General features: G+C 42.8%; 1 protein-coding gene across 2 annotated transcripts in view; it reads right to left on the reverse strand.

Annotated features, from left to right (window-relative positions):
• LOC148518082 (uncharacterized) overlaps positions 1-21,597 on the reverse strand; it is a 59,500-nt gene that overhangs the window by 13,839 nt on the left and 24,064 nt on the right. The window contains exons 7-11 of one of the 2 annotated variants that reach the window (XM_088477715.1): positions 19,176-19,289; positions 12,627-12,805; positions 8,262-8,419; positions 8,076-8,118; positions 5,565-5,751 (exon numbers count right to left, since the gene is read on the reverse strand). In XM_088477715.1, coding sequence (XP_088333841.1) covers positions 5,565-5,751; positions 8,076-8,118; positions 8,262-8,419; positions 12,627-12,805; positions 19,176-19,289 — 681 coding nt within the window. The remainder of the gene's footprint in view (positions 1-5,564; positions 5,752-8,075; positions 8,119-8,261; positions 8,420-12,626; positions 12,806-19,175; positions 19,290-21,597) is intronic. The other variant, XM_088477716.1, reaches the window with a different exon arrangement.

Genomic DNA, 21,597 nt, shown 5'->3' on the forward strand with positions numbered 1-21,597 from the left:
AGAAAATAATTTTTTTTTAGGTTTGGACTGGAGTGTACTTTCGGGGGTTACAGCACCCTTAACGGTCAAGCCAGCCGGCCCTTTACTTATGACACAGGCGCACGCTTGGCACTACTTTGTTGATGCACGTGCGGCTACTGCGCACACAATTCACAAACACAGAAAATAATTTTTTTTTTGGTTTGGACTGGAGTGTACTTTCGGGGGTTACAGCACCCTTAACGGTCAAGCCAGCCGGCCCTTTACTTATGACACAGGCGCACGCTTGGCACTACTTTGTTGATGCACGTGCGGCTACTGCGCACACAATTCACAAACACAGAAAATAATTTTTTTGTGGGTTTGGACTGGAGTGTACTTTCGGGGGTTACAGCACCCTTAACGGTCAAGCCAGCCGGCCCTTTACTTATGACACAGGCGCACGTTTGGCACTACTTTGTTGATGCACGTGCGGCTACTGCGCACACAATTCACAAACACAGAAAATAATTTTTTTTTTGGTTTGGACTGGAGTGTACTTTCGGGGGTTACAGCACCCTTAACGATCAAGCCAGCCGGCCCTTTACTTATGACACAGGCGCACGCTTGGCACTACTTTGTTGATGCACGTGCGGCTACTGCGCACACAATTCACAAACACAGAAAATAATTTTTTTTTTGGTTTGGACTGGAGTGTACTTTCGGGGGTTACAGCACCCTTAACGGTCAAGCCAGCCGGCCCTTTACTTATGACACAGGCGCACGCTTGGCACTACTTTGTTGATGCACGTGCGGCTACTGCGCACACAATTCACAAACACAGAAAATAATTTTTTTTTGGTTTGGACTGGAGTGTACTTTCGGGGGTTACAGCACCCTTTAACGGTCAAGCCAGCCGGCCCTTTACTTATGACACAGGCGCACGCTTGGCACTACTTTGTTGATGCACGTGCGGCTACTGCGCACACAATTCACAAACACAGAAAATATATTATTTTTTTAGCACTTGGGGGGAGCACCCCTGATGGACAGAGCACCCCCTGGACAACACTACAGCACCCCTTTAGGACTGGGACACTGCACAGGACTTTGGAGTGGACACAGCCCCTATGGAGAACTGACTGCACAACACAGTCCAGCCAGCCCCTATGGACTTTGAAGTAGTGGACACAGCCCCTATTAACAACAGCAGCACAGCACAACACAGCCAGCCCCTATGGACTTTGAAGTAGTGGACAACAGCAGCACTACACTACACTACACTACACAGCACTAACTCCCACCCTCCCTCTTCACTGTCCACAGCCGAGTGAGAAAATGGCGCTGACGCGGGTACCTTATATAGGATCCAAAACCCGCGAGACTCGGAAGGCGGGATGATGACGTTTTGCCTCGATGTCAGATCCGAGTCAGGCGGGAAAAGTCGAGCCTGACTCGGATCGGACTCGGATCGGGGGGGCTCGGGGGGGTTCGGATTTCAGAAATCCGAACCCGCTCACCCCTAGTTCAGCTGCACCATTTGCAGCCCTGAGTGTACCAGCCCTGAGTGTTCCATTGCTCTATGTTCCCAGGTGTCAGTGTAACATTGTTCTGTGACCCCAGGTGTCAGTGTTCCATTGCTCTATGACCCCAGAAGTCAGTGTGTCATTGTTCTGGGACCCCAGGGGTCAGTGCAATGTTGGACTGGAACATGAAGGGCCTACCAGGGAATTTAATGGCAGGAGGTTCCTGTTCATTTTACAAAGACATCCTCACCCAGAAAGGATCACTGCTCGGGAGCTCCCACATATTCAACTACAATCTGCAGCAGTTGGACCATCCCTTCAAAATGATGTTGGTGAATTATGTTGTTGATGCTTTGTATTTGTACATGGTCTTAAACCTACATTTTCATATATAAAATTCAAAACATTGGCAACATCTCCGTTTCTAAATACTCTCACTTTAGTCAATTTACCCCAAAGTATCAGTCATAGCTGACAGCCGACCAGTACTCAGTAACCTGCAGTTACTCATAGTGAAATTCAATAGAATATAGCAAAATAACATATTAATCAGCCACAGTGATCAAATATACTGAATATCACCCCTGATGCAATCATGTAACATTCACAGCTATGGTAGTGGGCAGAGCTCTGAAGTAGGAGGGCCCATCTGGGCTTTACCCGGTAGGGCCAGCACCCAGCAGAGCCAGTCCGACCCAAGACTAATGTCTGTGTCTGGCTTCTGCTACCCTGTGCCAGTTAAGTTTATGTTGATGTAATGTACATGGCCATGTCACTCATTCTGTAGTTATAATTAACGTCAAGCATTATAAAATCATACATTGTGATTTAATCAGTGCCATCTCCTGCTCTCTCCATTGTGCTCCTCCTGGCCTTTTCCACTCAGCGGCACCACACCTCCCCCTCACCTCCTCCCTTGGTACTCTTCACTCCCCGACCTTTCCTACCTGTTCTTTTCGCTCTCCGAGTAGATAATTACTAACCTATTACTTCTCCTCTATCCTCTCCAGTATTCCCACAGTGTTGCAGGCTGACATTGTGATGGTATAAAGCTAATTTATTAGAGTTTGGGCAAGTATCTTAAATCCTCAGGGGCTGCCTGCATACAAAGGTGTCCCACCTTCAAAACAATATCAATAAACAATTATTGCGGGGCTCCCTTCCGATGTGTTGATCATATATGAATCTCACATACTCATGTCAAATCTATATTCTATATTGCAATGTCATTCCATAAAGTTATAAAGTTCCGGATTGTCACTTATCTGATGTTCACTGTCATGCCTTCAGCATAGAGTTTGTTATGTTGCACTAATTCACATTAGCAGCCCCACCTAGTGGTCAGGACAGCAGCAGTTTAAATCTGATCTATTTTGTCCTTCTTAACATTCCATAGCAGTCTAGCAATGCATTCTGGACTAAAGGAGCTGTAAGCAGCCATTTTCCTTTTCACATGGTCCCAGACAGTCAACATTACATATGCTCAACCTGGTACAGCATCCGATGGTGAGTTCTAAGCTTCAACTGTGCCATCAAATTGTAGATCTGCTTAGTCAGTAATGCATGTTAGCTGTACTATGTGACATTGCAGCCTGTACTTTGCATACTGTATGTTTCATGTTGTTTGCCTATCCCATGTTATGTATATGTTTGCCTTGAATTCCCATGTACATATAGTAATCGCTTTGTATTGTTTGTTTACAGTTTTACCATTACTTATCATAATATCATCACTCATTATCATCACACACGTGCACACTTGTTTATACGCATCGATCTGTGTACATCCACGCAAGTTCCTCTATCAAATAATAAACTCAGTTCTTCAGATCACATCTGACTGGATTATTGGAAGATAGAGTATTGGTTATGCTGGCTGCTCCAAATTTGTCAGACACTTAGGGCTTTATTCAGAGGCGGCTGTACGGTCTACGACCGCACGGCCACCTCGATGTTTGTCTACTGCGCATGCGCACGAGGGAGCCGGCTCCTTCATGCGCATGCGTGAGACCCGCTACGACCGACAGCGCCGGTCGTAGCGGGTCTCTTTCCAAAGGGGGCGAGCTGTCGTTGTTGATTGACAGCTCGCCCCGTTTGGAAGGCGGGCCGGGGGGGTGGCAGCCCAAACGGAGGCGTTCCCATGGGAACGCCTGCCATTTGGGGGAGGCCCCACTGACATCACTAGTGATGTCAGTGGAGAGCTTCCGGCTCTGACAGAGCCAGAAGCTCTCCGGGGCTTACGACAAGTGAGACCCTACACTAGGGTCTCGTCGTAAGCCCCGATGGTCGCGATGGTCAATGACCATCACCCTAGCGGTCGTTAGAGCTGTGGGTGTTAACCCACAGCCTAACGACCGAAACAGAGGCGGCCGGTCAGGATGCAAGCAGCCGCCCAGTTTCTGAGCGATCGCTTGCATCCTCCAACCGCCTCTGAATGAGGGCCTTAGTGCGGGGCAGTACATTCACATTCAATAGTAGCTGATAATGATAACAAAGACCTTATCCTAGAAGGCCCTGCAAGTCTCTAGTGGTGGCCAAAGGAGCACGTGCAGGCAGCGATACCCAGATGTGTCAGGATCGCAGTTTGCTGATGGCTGCAGACACAGGTATTTAAACCTCTAATAGCGAGTAAAATGTTTTATACTCTTGAAAAATTCCCGCCGACAGGACAAAACACGTTGGGAACACGCCATCTATATGGTTACATAGATACAATGCCAGTGACAAACTGTATACATTGCTTTTATATTGCTGTATTACTGGATATGCTTGTCACCATTTGTTATTAGTAAAACACATGTTAGCAGCTGCGATAGCTGTAATATGGTAATGCAGCAGGAAGCGTCACGCCTCCTGCATGCATTACTTATCTTAGCTGCGTCCAAGGACGCAGCATCGGATAAAATGCGATACAATTGGCCGGCTGAGTGACCCAAGCCGGCCACTGCAGTTACAATGAAGAGGCCAGGTAATATCTGTCAGCCGACGGAGATCCTGGCCTCTTCCCTCCCCTCCAAAAGTGGCGACGCACCTCCGTTTTAGGAAATGGAGACCTTCGCCACCCCCACCCCACCCACAAACAGCAGCAGACTGTCAATCACTAACAGTCTGCTGCCACTCTGCGTGCGATCATGCAGGACCTGTACTGCACATGCGCAGTATGGATCGGTGCCTGCCCAGATTCTCGACCATCGGGAATCTGCGTTCAGCTGTACACTAATTTGCACTACTGAATAAGGCCCATAATGTGAATACTCTTAGACTGCACATACATTATTTGGCCACTCACACCGCAGAAGATGGAAAGAGGGGAGACCAGCATAGAGGAACGAGACTGGTGAGTAAATACAGTTTATACTCCCACCTGTATGCATATAGTGTAGTTTGAGTCTGATACTGTCCCTATCCCATTTTATGAGGTACTGTGGTATGGTGTGAGAATTGGACTTTACATAAAGTTGGAGTGATCTCTTGGTGGACCCAATTGTGCAGTACAAAGAACTGAACTAGTCAGAACTTGTAATAATCCACATATGAAATTTGTGACTGTGACATTCCAGGAAATATACTTTATGCTAATTCTCACTAACTGAGGGAAAGGTCTTCATTACCATTGTCAGCTACTATTAGAAGGAGTGGACATCGGATAGTGACAATCCGGAACTTTGTACCTTCATGGAATGACAATGCAATATAGAATATAGCCTTAACATGAGCATGTGAGATTCATATATGAACGTAACATAGAAGGTAGTGATGCATTATTATTTCATTTATTGACATTGTGATGCTGTTGGTCGTGGGCAGCTTTGCAGCAGTTAGCAGATCACATTGGACACCGCCCCTATAAGCAGGGGGCGAGACTCTCAGGCAACAGGTCCCACTTGAAGCTCTACCTGGTTCCTCGCTGTGCCAGTCCAAAGCCTGGTCACTGTGTCAGCGTTCTGGGGCCCAGGTGTCAGCGTACCATTGTTCTATGACCACAGGGGTCAGTGCATAACTGAAAATCAGGGGACCCCAATAATATTTTGAATATTAAAATAATTATCGTTAATATTTTAGATTTAACAAATACATTACCTAAAGCACTTTTTGAGCGAATACTAGAGTAAAAATACAAGCATCCATCTTTCAGGATGCAGTAATGCTGGATCCAAAAATCTTTGTTTCTGTCTAGTTGATGTAGAAGACCCAGACACTCAGGGTTTTTGATAGCAAGTGGAGGAAGGCTGATATTGTGTATGGTCACATCAACCCACACATGGTTCTATAAAGAAAAACAAAGCAGCATTGTCAGTATGAAAAGAACAGTAAAGGCAAAATGTGAAGACATTTATATGACAATGCCATATATCTTTCATGAAATAAGGAATCGCTTACTGTATATTTTCCCTCCCCCTTCCACCAATAGTAACCCCTGCCAAAGTACAAGAGCTAAAAAAAACAAAAGTGAAAGCTCAGGAGTCAGTAGTTATGTTTATGGAACAGCATCGGCTGCAGTGGAATTGGTATGAAATACCGGCGGCTGAATTCAAATCCCGATGCCGGAAGCCCGAACACTGACGATCCCAACAGGGGAGGCAAATATACTATCCCTACCCCTCTCCCCCCTAATCCTAACCCTCCCTCTTTGGTGCCTAACCCTAACCTCCCCCCCTAGTGCCTAACCCTAACCCCCCCTTACCGCACCCTAAACCTAACCCTCCCGGGGGGGGTGCCTAACCCTAACCTCCCCCCGGGGGTGCCTAACCCTAACCTCTCCCCGTGGGGGTCCTAACCCTAACCCCACCTACCCATAGCCTACCCCTAACCCTCCCCAGGGGATGCCTAACCCTAATCTCCCCCCTGGGGGTGCCTAAACCTAACCCCTTATCTCAGAGGAAACTGCGATACTTACCGGTGTCCGGACGTTTTGGATTCTGGCATTTGGGATGCCGACACCTGTATCCTGATCTCCTTCGGGATATTGGCGTCGGCATTTTGCCAGGTGGAGGGATTCCGGCGTCGGTATTTCGGTTGCCGGCATCCCGTCTGCCGGCATCCCACTGCGGTGACCTATTAGTGATAATCATTGTAATAATTACATTATATGTAATACCTGGAAGCTGCATTACAACCTAGGACAATGTTTACCTAAGGTAGCCCTTCTTCCCTAGCCGCTTCTCTCACTGCTCCGGCCTAGAGACTGCAGCCTGTGATTGTTCTTCCCACTCACATATTCCCCTTTGGTATGCAGTCAGAATGTTGACATTGAGAATACAGACACCTACAGAATGTCAACTTTCAACATGTTGACATTCACAATGTTGATACTAACATAATGTTGACACTGTCGGAATGTCGACACAATGTATTAATATCCTTCTCCAGAAGTATATAAATACATTAGAAGGACAACTAAGATGGTGCATGGCCTACATCACAGAACTTACCTGGAAAGACTAAAAGATCTTAATATGTATAGTTTGGGGCAGAGAAGGGAAAGGGGGGACATGATAGAAACATTCAAATATATCATGGGTTTTAACAAGGCACAGGAGGGAACCATTCTTCAAAGGAAGAGACGTAGTAGAACACGAGGACATGCACTAAAAATGGAGGGAGGTAGGTTCAAAGGAAATTTGAGGAAATATGACTTCTCGGAAAGGGTAGTGGATAAGCGGGATAGCCTCCCATCAGAGGTGGTAGAGGCTAACAATGTAGAGCAATTGAAAACATGCTTGGGACAGACATCAGGATATCCTTACTAAGGACTAGGGGCCATATTTATAAACGAACAAAAATACCAGCAGCACTACTATTCATTTAGTATCACTGTGATACAAACGAAAATGCCACTAGTATTTATTAATACTTTCCCCCGTCCGGGGAGGTCCCGCGAAGTCCATCGAAATCCTCGTCCTCGACGAGGTCCTCCGCTGGGCTGCTAGCACCCTAACGCTGCCAGCAACGGGGCTCCAGCGTTATGCGCATGTGCGACGTTCCGTCTGCGCATGTGCATGACACAGGGACCCGGCACTGCCTGGAGGGCTTTGCTGAAGCCGGAAAGGCACCACCGGGTCTACATTGCCGGCAATGGGAACTGCATCGATCTTGCCATCTAAAAGATGGTGAGAGCGATGCTGTGAAAACAGTGGTAATCTTAGATTATTGCTGTTTATTAAATACAGAAAGGTGGCATAACCCCTTTAGCGAGCGCTAAAGGGGTTATGTTTCATTAGTAAATGGAGCCCTTATTTATCAATGAGTTTTATAATTCACAACGAGCGATAATACTCATTGTGTATGATAATGGTGCTCCCAACTGTCATCTGTTTGATGGGTCAAGTGGTTTTTATCTGTCCTCAAATTCTTTGTTTCTATCATGCCAGTGTTGACATTCCTGTGGATGTTGACTAAATATACCTCCCCTTCCCTTTATGGCCATTTAATGTTAGTTAACATAAGTAATTTGCAAGTTCTATATTACCGAACTGGCAGAGCCCTGGGAAGACCATTGCCTTAAGGGGGCCCTCTAGCTGGTAATGCAGCCTTAAGGCAACAATATTAAGAAATGAAAGCAGAGTTTATGCTTTTGTTTTAGATTATTACCTGGTTAAGAGGATGCACTGCTTTATCCATTGCCTCCAGCCACCTAACACACAATAGAAGGGTAAGATCACTGGATACAGTCAAATCAGCTCTTAAATACACATATCATTTAAGTTATAATAACATACTTGAATATTCATAAAAATATAGAAAACGTCACATTAGACTCCCAAGATGATAAACTACCTTTTCATCTCCTGATTAGATGTTGCACAAAAGTAGAATATGCGGCTTCCAGATTGTGGGACACATCTAAAAACAAATGGTTTCCCCAGAGTGGTATCAACGCCAATTTCAGAGCCTTCTAACTTTGTCACTTCAAGAGGCTGACACCTCCCTTCATCCTGTGCAGAGGAGACCAGAAAGGCGGTGCTGTTACTCCTATTTGTAGACTCACGGTAGCAGTGGCGGTTCCAGGGGTGGGCTGCAGCGCAGTCCAAAATTCAAACAGGGGATTCACACCAACTGCCAATGAGACCCGGCCATCTATGTTTGGCAGCGTGTGAAATGGCAGTTGGTGTGGCTCCCCTATTTGAATTTTGGACTGTGCTGCAGCCCCACCCCTGGAGCCGCCGATGCACGGTAGTTAGGGTTAGAACATGGAACATAAAGCAGAATTCCAACCAGTCAACACTCTCAGCACCAAATGCAGAATGAGGCGAATAATCAGTTATATAGGGGGAGATGACTCAAACCTTATAGTGAAGAAATTGCCCATAGCACCCAATGAGCTTCTAACTGTCATTTTATAGACTGTGCTAGATAAATGCTAGCAATAAGCTGACTGGTTGCTATGAGCAACTTCTCCACTTAATCCCTCTCGAAGGTTTGATACATCTCCCCCATAGAGAGATAACTTAGTGCATTCTTGCAAGCAGAAACGTTTTGTGCATCTGTTGCACTTTTGTATATAGCATTATGGGCCTGATTCAGCAGTGAACACAATGGTGAATACGGACGCAGATCACTGCACGTGCGCCACAATCGCACTGCCATTACAGGTGCACAGAGGAATCCAGGCTGACATGCTGTTGGCATTTGGGGGTGTTGATGAAAGGGGGAGTGGTTGTAAAAACACAGGCGTGTCTACGTTTGGACGCTGTTTCATGGGAGTGCATACATTAGCCACTGAGATGGCATACGCAGTATGAGAGACCTCTGCGTGTGAGGAGACTTGCAGTGTTTGCAACTGTACGTCGATGGTACCGATGTTTACGCAGAAAAACGTCATTTGGCGAATATGAGAAAGCAGCAGTGGATGTCTTTATGGTGGCTGGGCTTTGCCAGGCATTAGCATATTTTCTGTAGGCGATTGCAGTTGGCTCTGCTGCTGATTCAGGCCCATAGTATGCTGAAAGGTGTTGTTGTAGTTTGCTACAGATGTGAAAATGATAACAAATGCCGTACACCTGTGTGTGTACCTAAAGGAGGCAGATGAAACAAGAATGACCTGACCATTGCTTCTGCTGTTAGAGATTAGGATTTCCCTCAGTAGTTGCTTGATCACAGAGGCATGTGACATGTACACAAGCAGAGGTTTAAACATAAGCCTATTGCTGGGCTAAGCTGTTTACATAAAATGCTTCGGCTTACACCATGGAAGCTGGAGTCAGAAGCAGGACAGGGCATTGTATATTTTGTTGTTTTGCTCTGTTTCTTTCTGTTTGTTCACTTTACAGAAAGCATTGAAGTAAATGCTAATAACCTTATTGAACTATTTGAGAATGGTGGACAATATTTAATGTTGGAAACATTTTAACTAATGATTATGCAGAACATCTAGTGATTTGATATATAAACAAATCATGCTTTGTTGTAACATTAGAAACAACGTTATATAAAATGAAAAGCACTGTCTGTCCCATGAGGATGTCTGGGATATATTTACTAAGGTGCCAGTTTTTAGAAGTGGTTTTGTTGCCCATAGCAACCAATCAGATTCTACTTAACATTTATCTAGCACCTTCTAGAAGGTAATAGCTAGAATCTGATTGGTTGCTATGGGCAACAAAACCACTTCTAAAATCCCGCACCTTAGTAAATATACCCCGTCTGTCTCTTGGAACTCCAATCCATATAAAACCAGATTATTTAAAAAATAAGATGTATTAATACTTCGGCTATACACTATGCTTAACAGCATATACTGAACTTGGAGAATGTCTACGCCTGCTGTAGTGAGATCAGGGGTATCAGGCACTGAGAATACAGTGTTCGCCTGTGTATTATTGTATGTACTGCAATTGCTTTTATGCCAATGTTTATGTGTATATATTGTAAGATATTGTATAATATTGTATGTATTATTGTTCTATAGGAGTTGGGTCTTTTCATTTTCCGCTGGCTTACATCTGGCCTGGATAGACAAGCTGGAACCAGGTTGCCCATGTTGACCGCAATCAGGTAACTTCTGGGGGAGGATGTAACCTTGTCAGTGGCATCATAGTCCACTGATTCGGAAGGATGGCAAGGATCGGCCACAAGGAAGAAGGATGGCAAGGATCGGCCACAAGGAAGAAGGAGTGGCAAGGATCGGCCACGAAGAAGAAGGATGGCAAGAATCGGCCACAAGGAAAAATGGAGTGGCAAGGATTGGCCACAAGGAAGAAGGGTAGCAAGGATCGGCCACAAGGAAGAAGGATGCCAAGGATCGGCCACAAGGAAGAAGGGTGGCAAGGATCGGCCACAAGGAAGAAGAGTGGCAAGGATCCACCACAAGGAAGAAGAGTGGCAAGGATCGGCCAGAAGGAAGAAGGGTGGCAAGGATCGGCCACAAGGAAGAAGAAATGGCAAGGATTGGCCACAAAGAAGAAGGAGTGGCATGGATTGGCCACAAAGAAGAAGGAGTGGCAAGGATCGACCACAAGGAAGAAGGAGTGGCAAAGATCGGCCACAAGGAAGAAGGATGGCAAGGATCGGCGACAAGGAAGAATCAGTGGTAAGTGGACCAAGAAGCCTCCACAGACTTTACTACTTTGTGCACCTACCAAAAGTGTGAATAAATTGTGTTTAGCCTAGTAGAGGAATGAAGAGCGTGGATGGGATTGCACATCAAAGGGAGTGTGATAGAGATGCTTGTGAGAGATAGCAGTGTGTGTAATATACATTTACTCTCTGCTATTTTTTTGTGCTGTGATGCAATACATTTGCCATTTCCAGCCAATATTTTTCCTAGGTGATTTATTTAGCTGATGTTGGAAGGCCAGAGGTCACACATAAGGTCTGACCTATGGGCACATCAGTAAGCTGACAAGGGTAAATGTGCTAAACATTTCCCTGGTATCCTCCCACTCACACACTACAGGCCTCATTTATAGCTGCAATCTATCTGTGTGGTTGGCATGACATTTGCTGCACTGTGCATGCGCATTACTTGCCCATTACATGATGTAGGGGTGTTTATGTACAAGTGTGCCATAACCACGCCCTTTACAGATGTGTACTATTTACAGCTGAAAGTATCTTCAGATGAACATTTAGGAGACTATCTGTTTGTGATATTATTGTGAATGCTTGCATTTGCCAGGGTGCTGTCTTTGCAAATGCAGAATGTGGCTGGATCAAATCAGATCAAGTGTGATCTATGGGCCTGACTCAGCAGAGGATGGAATTGCAGAGCCTCACATATCAGCTTTGCAATTCCGTCCTTACTAAAATGCAAATGTACAGGAGGTGTATGACACCTCGCGATGTTGGGCGTCGCTGGCCAGCTAAGTAAGCCTCATTTTATGCCCAAGCTGACTGGCATGCAAAGCCAGAAATCAGCATCCATGGACACTGATCCTGGCCTTGCCACTCCCTTCCCACCAGGTAAACGGTATATAGGGGCCTGCGCACGTACAGATTCTTGATATTTGGAATCTGCATTCAGCAGTGTATGCAGCTGAATCAGGCCTTATATGCACTACTAGCTTAAGGGGATATTCCATTAGCCGCAGGGTTCCACATGTATTTTGACTGTAAAATGTTATTATGATTTGTTTTAATCCTTATGTGAATTTAAGATCCTTGAACCTTAAAACTTGTATTCAAATTATGAACTTAATACTGCATTCATCTACCTAGATTACTTACATTAGTAACAAACTTGCTAAATAAAGTCCCATGTTCACCTGGTGGGGAATCATAATAATGGGTTTCTAGCAGACTTTTCTAAAAACGTCAGAATATGTATTATAGATCAGTACACAGTGCTCATCTTGTATCTTTTCTATGACTGTAAACCACAATCTGCTGAAACGTCATAGTTCCAAACGCCACCATGTGGACACATATAGAATTTAAAAATGTCAGGTATTTTAATACTTTAACATATTTTCTCAAGTGCCCCACTTATTTTTCTTGATGATCACAATCTTGAACTTAAATTTGATAACCACCTTCTTTATGTGTATATTGTAAATATTAAAATATATACAGTATAAATTCTAATGTGAATCTCTAGATGGGTAATGTTTCTTATTTTAATTTTAATACACTCAACAAGACAACATGTTTTTGTAACAAACATAGCAATACTAACAGTATGACATTGCGTATCTACTATTTTACCTTTTTATGCTTGTAATAGTGTAGACTCCCATCATGCTTGAGAACAAACCACCTCTTCCTCCATCCTTTCAACAATCCTGAGTGGGTGCGCTTATGTAAGTAGCCACGGCATGTGGGCCGAGGGGTATTGGGAAATCGGCTAATGTCTGATCCAACTACCAGAGTCAAAACATCTTGACCTAAAGTATAATTATTAGAATGCCCATATGTTATAGTTCAGATATTACTGCCTACAGGGTGACAAAACTATACTAAAGGAGCATAAATACATTTATTACACAGAACCTATTGTCTAGAACTTACTCATATTTCTCTTAAAGCACCTGAAATATACTGTATAACAGTTATATCATGATATACTTTTTTACTGCCTTCCCTCTTATAAAGCTAAATCACTTACCCTGCTTTATACCAAATATTATCTGAACAATAGCACATTAAATTGTACATTTCATTTCTGTTTATCAGAACATCATTTATATGTACAACTACTGTACATTGTTTTTATGACAAAAGTATTTGAAGGAAAATAACATATAGGTTCTAGTTTGATTGGCATAAACAAACAAAGTGGGCGTACAGTAAAGCGGGACAATAATTCAGTCTATTTTTATGCTGGATCTATAAAACGTTATAGAAACTAATAAAATCTGTTATATTTCCACTATGCAAAAAAACATGTTGTTGTTTAAATTTATAGCACAAAAACAACAAACAGATACTCATGGTTATAATTCTCTGTTTGTTTGTAATAATAATCTTATAATATGTAATTATAGAATGTACAAGCTGTATTTATGTTGATTTACCCCTGGTAAAAAAATTATGTTTCAGTTAATCTTTATGTTAGCAGACAATGGGCCTGATTCAGTACAGATCGCAACTGCGATTGCAATAGCGATTACGCACGCAGTCTCACTGCAAAGACATGCTAATCCTCTGTGATCGCTATGCTGCCGCAGCACAACATAAGGTCGCCCACCTTACTTTACAAACATCTGTAATACTTAGCAAGACAGCGATCCCATTGGTAGCATCGAGTACCATCACAGCCTCATGCACACTTGCACAAGCTCTGACCTCAGGAATTGCTAACCTCATCCCACGCTGTGAGTACACAAGCTGCGCATATTGCATTGCAGTGGATAATTAATGCACGCTCCTGCAACAGTGTTCAAACACACTGGCACGCCTACGTTTCTCCGACCACCCCCCATCACCACCCCAAAACGGTATCACCCAATCACTCTGCGATGGGTCTGCATAGTCTCTGCGATCGCAGTCCCGATAATAGTGTTGGGTTTGCGCACTGTGATGCAGATGCAGTACGCAAAAAAATGTCCGATTGCGCACGTAAACGCAGTTGCGATCCTTGCTGAATTAGGCCCAATGTTGAGACATACATCTTTCTGCACACTTTATAAAAATTTATAAAAAATGTTGTTTTTGGAGGTTATTTTACTTATTTCTATAAAAATAATATTAAAATTAACAAAAAAAAAAAAAAATGTTTTTTTTTTTTAAATGGTAAGGTATATTTCAAATGAATTACATTTAGAAAGTTTCTTATACATTTTCTAGAAAAAAAAAAAAAAATATGGAAAGAGGTTGAAAATGTCAGCAAATCTGATTCATGAAGTTCTTATAGGGCAGAAAGATGACGGATTTTCTAAGGCTTACATAGTATAGTGAATAGTATCACCAATCTTTGGGAAGGAAGTGGTGGACACAATTCCAAAGCAACAATACTATAAATTAATTCTAATAAGATGTAAAGTTTATACAATGATGATTAGCTTTGTACCCTGTGTGTCATGCCAAGTTCAGAAATCCATTGAAACATACAATTTTACCAGTGGTGCACACAACACATGTGGACAGCTAAAAACAGTACACTGACTGTACATATGTTAGGGTCAGCTACTACAATCATTGCCAGCCATGCATTATTACAGGAATATGTGTGACCTTTGGAGAATGCCATATATCATGAACTGAATTTGCTGATGGGAATCAAATTAGTAAAACAAAACCCCCTAGATCTTATAATCACAAAGGTTTCCCTAAATGCTTTCTTCCTAATAATATAAACTCATGTAATTGCTTTATTTCCTTAAATGCAATAGCATGAAAACCTACATATACAGTAATTAGCTTTATGAGGATACTGGCTGGAAGGGAGGTAGCAAATCATTACTTGATTTGTTATAAAGCATAAATTATTACAGTGCAATGCACACAAAATCTAATTCATATTTGACAAACTTTATATTTACTAACACAGTTGTAACATTCATATTTGTAACATTAATTACAGACCCTCCAGAATGACCCACTAAACCTAGAACAAAATGTTCAACTACTAAACTAAATGTACTATTGTCGTTATCTGTGCTAGCAGAGTCAGATCCTCTAGATGCAGACTAGGCTCCCACCTATGTCCCAGTGAGCACTGATGGGCCTGGCTTGCTCTAACCACAAATTGCCTGAGTCTGTTTGGGGTCTGGGCCTACCGGGGAGGTGTATTCACAATGAGGAGGGGCCACGTCCACTCACACTTGGTCCTACCTCCTAGTACTGAGGACCAACACATCTTTTAGTGGCCCTGGGTGCTGAATACAACTTTCTCATTTAGCAGAGTACTGCAATAGTAAATAACTTGGGTAGCACGTTAGAGCATTTTGTATAGGGTAGAATGTATAGGGTATATAATAAAGTTCCTGCTGGCTTCAAATAGCTTGTTCAGCCCTAAACGTAAGTCTGGACATGATTTATTTTCTGGACAAAGATTCATATGATGCACTGTATGGTGCTGGAACAGAATGTGGGAAGCAGAAAGGAAAGGGTGAAAATAATCTAATTTGGGGCCAATTGTAGTAGTTCACAGTCTGATTTAATCTTCTAAATCAAGCTAGGACAACCTGTGACTCTCCACAGAACATGCTGGGGCTTGTAGTTTGATAACACTTGGGGGCAGATTCAATTAGCTGCATGGTTTATCACGTGGCTGCAGCACTGCCTGAGCGATCATTATTGCCACTGCCCAGCACGGTAAGCCCCAGAGTGTACACTTAGGAGCTGTGAGGAAAAAAGCCACATTACGTGCACCCTCTTGGGCTTACCGTGTGGGGTAACTCCATACCTTCGGGCACTAATGCCAGGAGCTCTCGGTAAACACTCGTTAGCCATAGGCTTACTGTGCATGGAAATTAGCATATAATTGTATAACCCAGGAGCCGCAGTCGCATAGTAACGCTAATTTAATCTTCACTCTGATAAACAACAGGGTATTTAGACCTGTTCTGAATATATCAAAATATAGCTTTAAATAGTGTCACCCCTGAGGCTGGTTATGTTATGTTTCTGACCATTACAACGACTGAAATTGTAAAGGAGGAGGGGAAAAACCTCATGTCAATATTCTCTCAAAATCTCCCTCCTCCTAGTGTGGACATGGGAAGTGCACTCGCTCACCCTCTAATTCTTTCCTAATGTGGCTGTAAAGCTGAGAGATAATCTTATAAGTCTAATACTCAACATCGCAATTCTTACTAAAATGTGAACTGCACCAACATCCAAAATAATGCAAATATTAATTCACTCCTTCACTAGGTTACATGGGTGTAACTACCATAGGTGCAAGGGGTGCAGCTGCTATGGGGCCCAGTGCTTAGGGGGGGCCCACTTGTCAAAGTTACATGTGTTATACACATTTTTCATTTGGGTGGTACATATGGGGCCCTTACAAACTTTTGCTATGGGATCTTCCAATACCTAGTTACACCTGGTTCCTAGTGAGTTAATAGGATACATTATCATGGATATTGGTTAAGCCTAACATTTGTGGGCCACAAAATGGTTGCCTATAAGGTGTGATTTATTTGAAATATAAAACTAAAATTTAATTTTTCCCATACAGTACTAGTTGTAAAAATTTTGATCAAATATTATCAGAATGAACATATATGACTTAAAAGTTTATTAAAGGCCATTTATGAACTAGAAAACGTTAAGGTCCTCAGTATATATATATTTTATGTTTCTCAATTAGTAGTGTGACTGTTTGTGGGACTGCAGTCTGTCAGATGTATTTGCATTTTATAAAACATCTCAGCGTCCAATGCTGGCTCCCCACCCCCTAAACCTGTGACATCATGACGCCACGCCTATAAGGCATGGGCTGCGAGCTCTGGGTTTTGTGGTCGTAAACCCAGTCGATGTTGGTCAATTTAGATCAATTTTAAATCAATCTAAATCGACCTTTAGTAAATTTACCCCAAAATATCCCATTGAAATATCCCTCCTCACTCTAATTACAGCCCATTTTGCTTCTCCCTTTTGCCTCTAAAATACCTGAGCGACTTGTCTACAACCATCTCATCTGCTACCTCTCTGAGAAATCTATCCTTGATGCTCTCCAATCTGGCTTCCACCTCCTCTACTCCACTGAAACTGCCCTGGTCAAAGTCACCAATGATCTTCTCTTGGCCAAGTCCAAGGGCCACTTCTCCCTTCTTATCCTCCTGGACTTCACTGCAGCCTTTGACACTCTAGATCACCCTCTTCTATTGCACACTCTTCAGACCACAGGTTTCTCTGACATCGTCCTTTCTTGGTTCAACTCCTGCCTTGCCAATCCCTCCTTCTCTGTCTCTATCTCTGTTTCCACCTCCCCCCATCCATCCTTCCTGTGGGTGTCCCCCAGACTTCTGTCCTTGGCCCTCTACTATTTTCTCTGTAGACCTCACTGAGTGAACTCATCAGTTCCTTTAGCCTCCAGTATCACCTCTATGCTGATGACACTCAACTCTACATCTTCTCTCCTGATCTCTCCCCTTCCCTTCTCTCTCAGGTGTCTAGTTGTCTCTATGGTGGGGAGTTTGACTTGGGCGGTACACCTGTCAAACCGTAACGCATGTGTCCTAAGGCGAGCTCAGGGAGGACAGAAACCTCACGTGGAGCAGAAGGGATATCTGAGCGTTTTCTCAAACTCAACATGGCCACAAGTGAACTCATTGTCTTCTATCTATCTAGAGTCTCCTCCCCTCCTGACCTCTCTATCCATTGTCAATGACACCTCTATCTCCTTTGTTTCCCAACTTTGCTGGGAGTCACTCTTGACTCTTCCCTCTCCTTCACCCCCCACATTCAATCTCTTGCCCTATCCTGTAGTTTTCAGCTCCGCAACATTGCTCAAATCAGACCCTTCCTCTCCCAGGATGCCACCAAATTCATTGTCCACTCACTGGTCATCTCTCGCCTTGACTACTGTAACCTTCTGCTCACTGTACTCATCTGCTCCTATCTTGCTTCGCTCCAGTCTATACTTAACGCTGCAGCTAGACATATCTTCCTCTCCCACTGCTCCACATCTGCCTCCCCTCTCTACAAAGCCCTTCACTGGCTCCCCTTCAGAATCCTTTACAAATTCCTAAATACCACGTACAAGGGCTTCTCCAACTCCACAGCTCTCTACATCTCCAACCTCATTTCGATACACACTCCCTCTCACTCTCTCCGGATGGCCAATGACCGCTGCCTTTCCTGTTCATAAAAGCATATCCGTCCTCCACGTCACCACGTAGTCTACCTCTTAACTCCCCTTACACTGGCTCACTGCTTATATCTTCCGTTTGTCTCCCCCTTCTCTTTAGAATGTAAGCTCCACGAGAGGGCCTTCCTCCCTCCTGTTCTCGTCACCTACTTCTCTTGCAGACCTGCCACACATCCTCCTTGGACTCTCTGCCCCTGGACCCAAATCATCTGTTTTTGTTTTTTCAGGCGAAGAAGACCCGTCATTTGCACCCACGCTGACAGCTACAGGTTTCAGCTGACTCTGTGTATGTCAATTGCACACATTGGATCAGTGGCTGTGTTGAGATTTGTAGTGCTATTTGTACTGTACTGTTTTACTCTGTATTGTCTTATTATTTTGCTATCTGTATGGGGCTGAGGAACACTTGTGGCGCCCTAAATATTAAATGTAATAAATAATAATAATAATATAAATAATAATAAATTAATCAATGCCGCAAGATGAATGCTTTCTCTGATTACATGTAAAAGTGAAGTCGTTTGTTGGGGCTTAAATGGCAATGCATTTCTCTAAATTCACAATCTCCATTCTTTGATTTTTAAACACATAAACTGCATTTGGCATGTTTCTGCCATCTTGGCTCTCACTCATGAAAATGGCACATTGACATAAGACAGAACGCATAAAATAAACAAACTGCATAATGTCTAGTTCATAAATTACCCCATTATGTTTATGAAATAAATGTTATTCATATATTTTTTGTGTTTTTAATTAATATAAAAAAGAGTACACTCTGGTACAAAGGCAAACCATACAGTGTTTATTGTTATATGCAAGTACAGTACATATCTACTGCATACACACATGGAGTGCAGTGTTGTGTTACAGTATTTATACATTAGCTAGATCAGGGGATTGTATACTAGCTGCAGTAGGCTTCAGCAGCCGACACTTGGAGGAGAGGTGTTTGGAGGACAAGAATATAAACCACGGAAATTCTCCAGTCTTACCATGATTAATGTCGAAAGTAAAGAATTGTTGTATATTTCCTATTTTGGGGCCATACATGGGGGAAACACGTTTTGTGAGCACAGCCAACACAGTTCTGTAGCTGCAACCTTTCTCTGATAGAAAAAAGGAATGTATTATTAACATTGCTAGCCTACTAATTTCATCTAACATTCTGTGTTTTGCAATCAAAATTAAAGGGCTATTCCACCTTCAGAATTTATTAACCTACGTATATTCATCTTTGTTATTAACTACTACTACTACTACTATTATTATTGTTTTATTATAACATACGATTTTTGTTGTTGTTGACATGCTCATTTGCAAGTTTAGTAAATACTGTGATTTATCGCACTAGTTTACATATTTTTAGATATGAATGTATAAAATCAGGCAGTGTTGTTATGCCTGGAGTTTCGCACAAAGCTTCTTCATTGATTCAGTTATAGGACTGTAGACAACCGGGCACATCTGTGTAGTATCATAAACCAGAGCAAATCAATTATCAAGACTTATTTACAGTATATAAGTATATGATTGAACGCACTTGAGAAAGCTATCAAGGAAAAGCAAAGCATTTAAAGTATTTAGTAGAAGTCACATTTGGCCAGCCTTGTACAAGCCAATACATTAAAGTTACATGATGACAGACAAACCCTTTAATGTTGTCTAAAAATACACTGATTCCCAAGATCAAATGGAGTTAAAGATATAAACTTCCGTATGTGAGTTGTGCTCAAGACATGCAAATATCTGTCATTAAGCTAATGACTTAATTAATCAATTAATTAAGTAATTGGCTTAATTAATAATGTCAATTGTTTGGCTATGTGTGCAGATATTCGTTGTTCAAATTTTAACACTGCCATTGTAATATGCTGTCATTTTAAGGTTGCAATTATGCTAAGTGACTACATTTTGTGCTCTTAGTATAATAGGAATTATTTTGATTGTGAATGTTTTCAATACTATTGCATACTAATAGTAATACTTAGTAATCAGAGTACACATTTTTATTTGTGCATTCAGCATGTGACATTAAGCTCTCTAGGGGCTCTATTTACTACAATTCGCATATTGAATGCGGATTGTAGTGTGATATTACCGAGTGAATTCGCATTGCGAATTCAGGCAATATCACAGGGATTTACTATAAATCCCTTGCAGGGACAGAGCTTGTGACAAAGCTCTGTCCCTGCGGATCCCATCCGCACTCTAGTCGCGGTATTTTCAGAAAAAATACCGCGACTAATAGCCCGCGCATGCACCGACCCACCGTCGCTGCTACCCCCCCACCGATGCTAAGCCCCGCCCCCCATGATCGCAGACCCCCGCGACCCCCCCCTCCCTTCATTACACTTACCTGCATCCTCCTGGTCTCCGGTGATCTTCTCCGGGCTTCCCGATCAGGTGATCTCCCATACTGCACTGGGACCCGATCACCTGATGACCGGGCCGCAGTGCACTATGGGAGACCAGCTGACCGGAGGGGAGTCATCACCGGAGGCCCGATCACCGGTCCCTGGATTCAGGTAAGTAAAGAAAAAATGTTTCAATTTTTTTTTTCTTTTTTTTACAGCAATCAGCTTGCAGTCTGTTTAGACCACACAGCTGATTATTGGTACCGGCTCCCGCCTCTGCTCTCCCCGTTAGAGCAGAGTCAGAGCCTGGTAACCGGGGGAGACCCTGGATAACGCCACCTCCAGGTGGCGTTATTATCACAGAGCTTCCCCCGTTATTTTTTTACAATTTATTTTTAGTAACTCTGGTCGGATCACATTTCCCATTACAATTATGGGAAATGCGATCTGCTTTACTAAAAATAAGTGATACTAGGGGTTGGAGTAGAATTTTACTAATTCTACTCCAATTGCCCTGTAATAACTACAGGTGAAACTAAAATAATGTGAAAAGGGTGTGAAAACACCCTTTTTCACTTTATTTTAGTAAAAATAATGTTAATAAATAGAGCCCTAGGTAACATAACGTAATTCTTAAAAAAAAAAAAAATTATCTATTTGTTTTTTAAATAACGTGATTGCTTATTTAAAATAAAATTAAGTGAGGGTTGTAAAAGAAAAAAATATATAAATGCAAGGTACATGAAACAAGGTGTATACTAATATGTAATATAATATTGTGCTAGTCAGTGGATGCACAGATTTATACATTTAATGATCCAATTTCATGGATCCATATCTGGTTTGGCCACACATGAGGATGTCCAAATTGGACAGATCTGGCCATTCAACCTTGGCTCAATTAGTACAAATACTGTACATACCGATAGTGGTAACAAGCATCAAGTACCAGCATGCGGGGCATTAAGGGCCCGCTGGTACCTGTAGTTCACCTGCAAAATAAATATTAAAATAAACACAAGACACACACATGTCTTCTCTCAGCCAATGAACGGTTCCC

This window comes from Taudactylus pleione, unplaced genomic scaffold (assembly GCF_031769625.1).
Source record: "Taudactylus pleione unplaced genomic scaffold, aTauple2 ptg000202l, whole genome shotgun sequence".
NCBI classification, from domain to species: domain Eukaryota; kingdom Metazoa; phylum Chordata; class Amphibia; order Anura; family Myobatrachidae; genus Taudactylus; species Taudactylus pleione.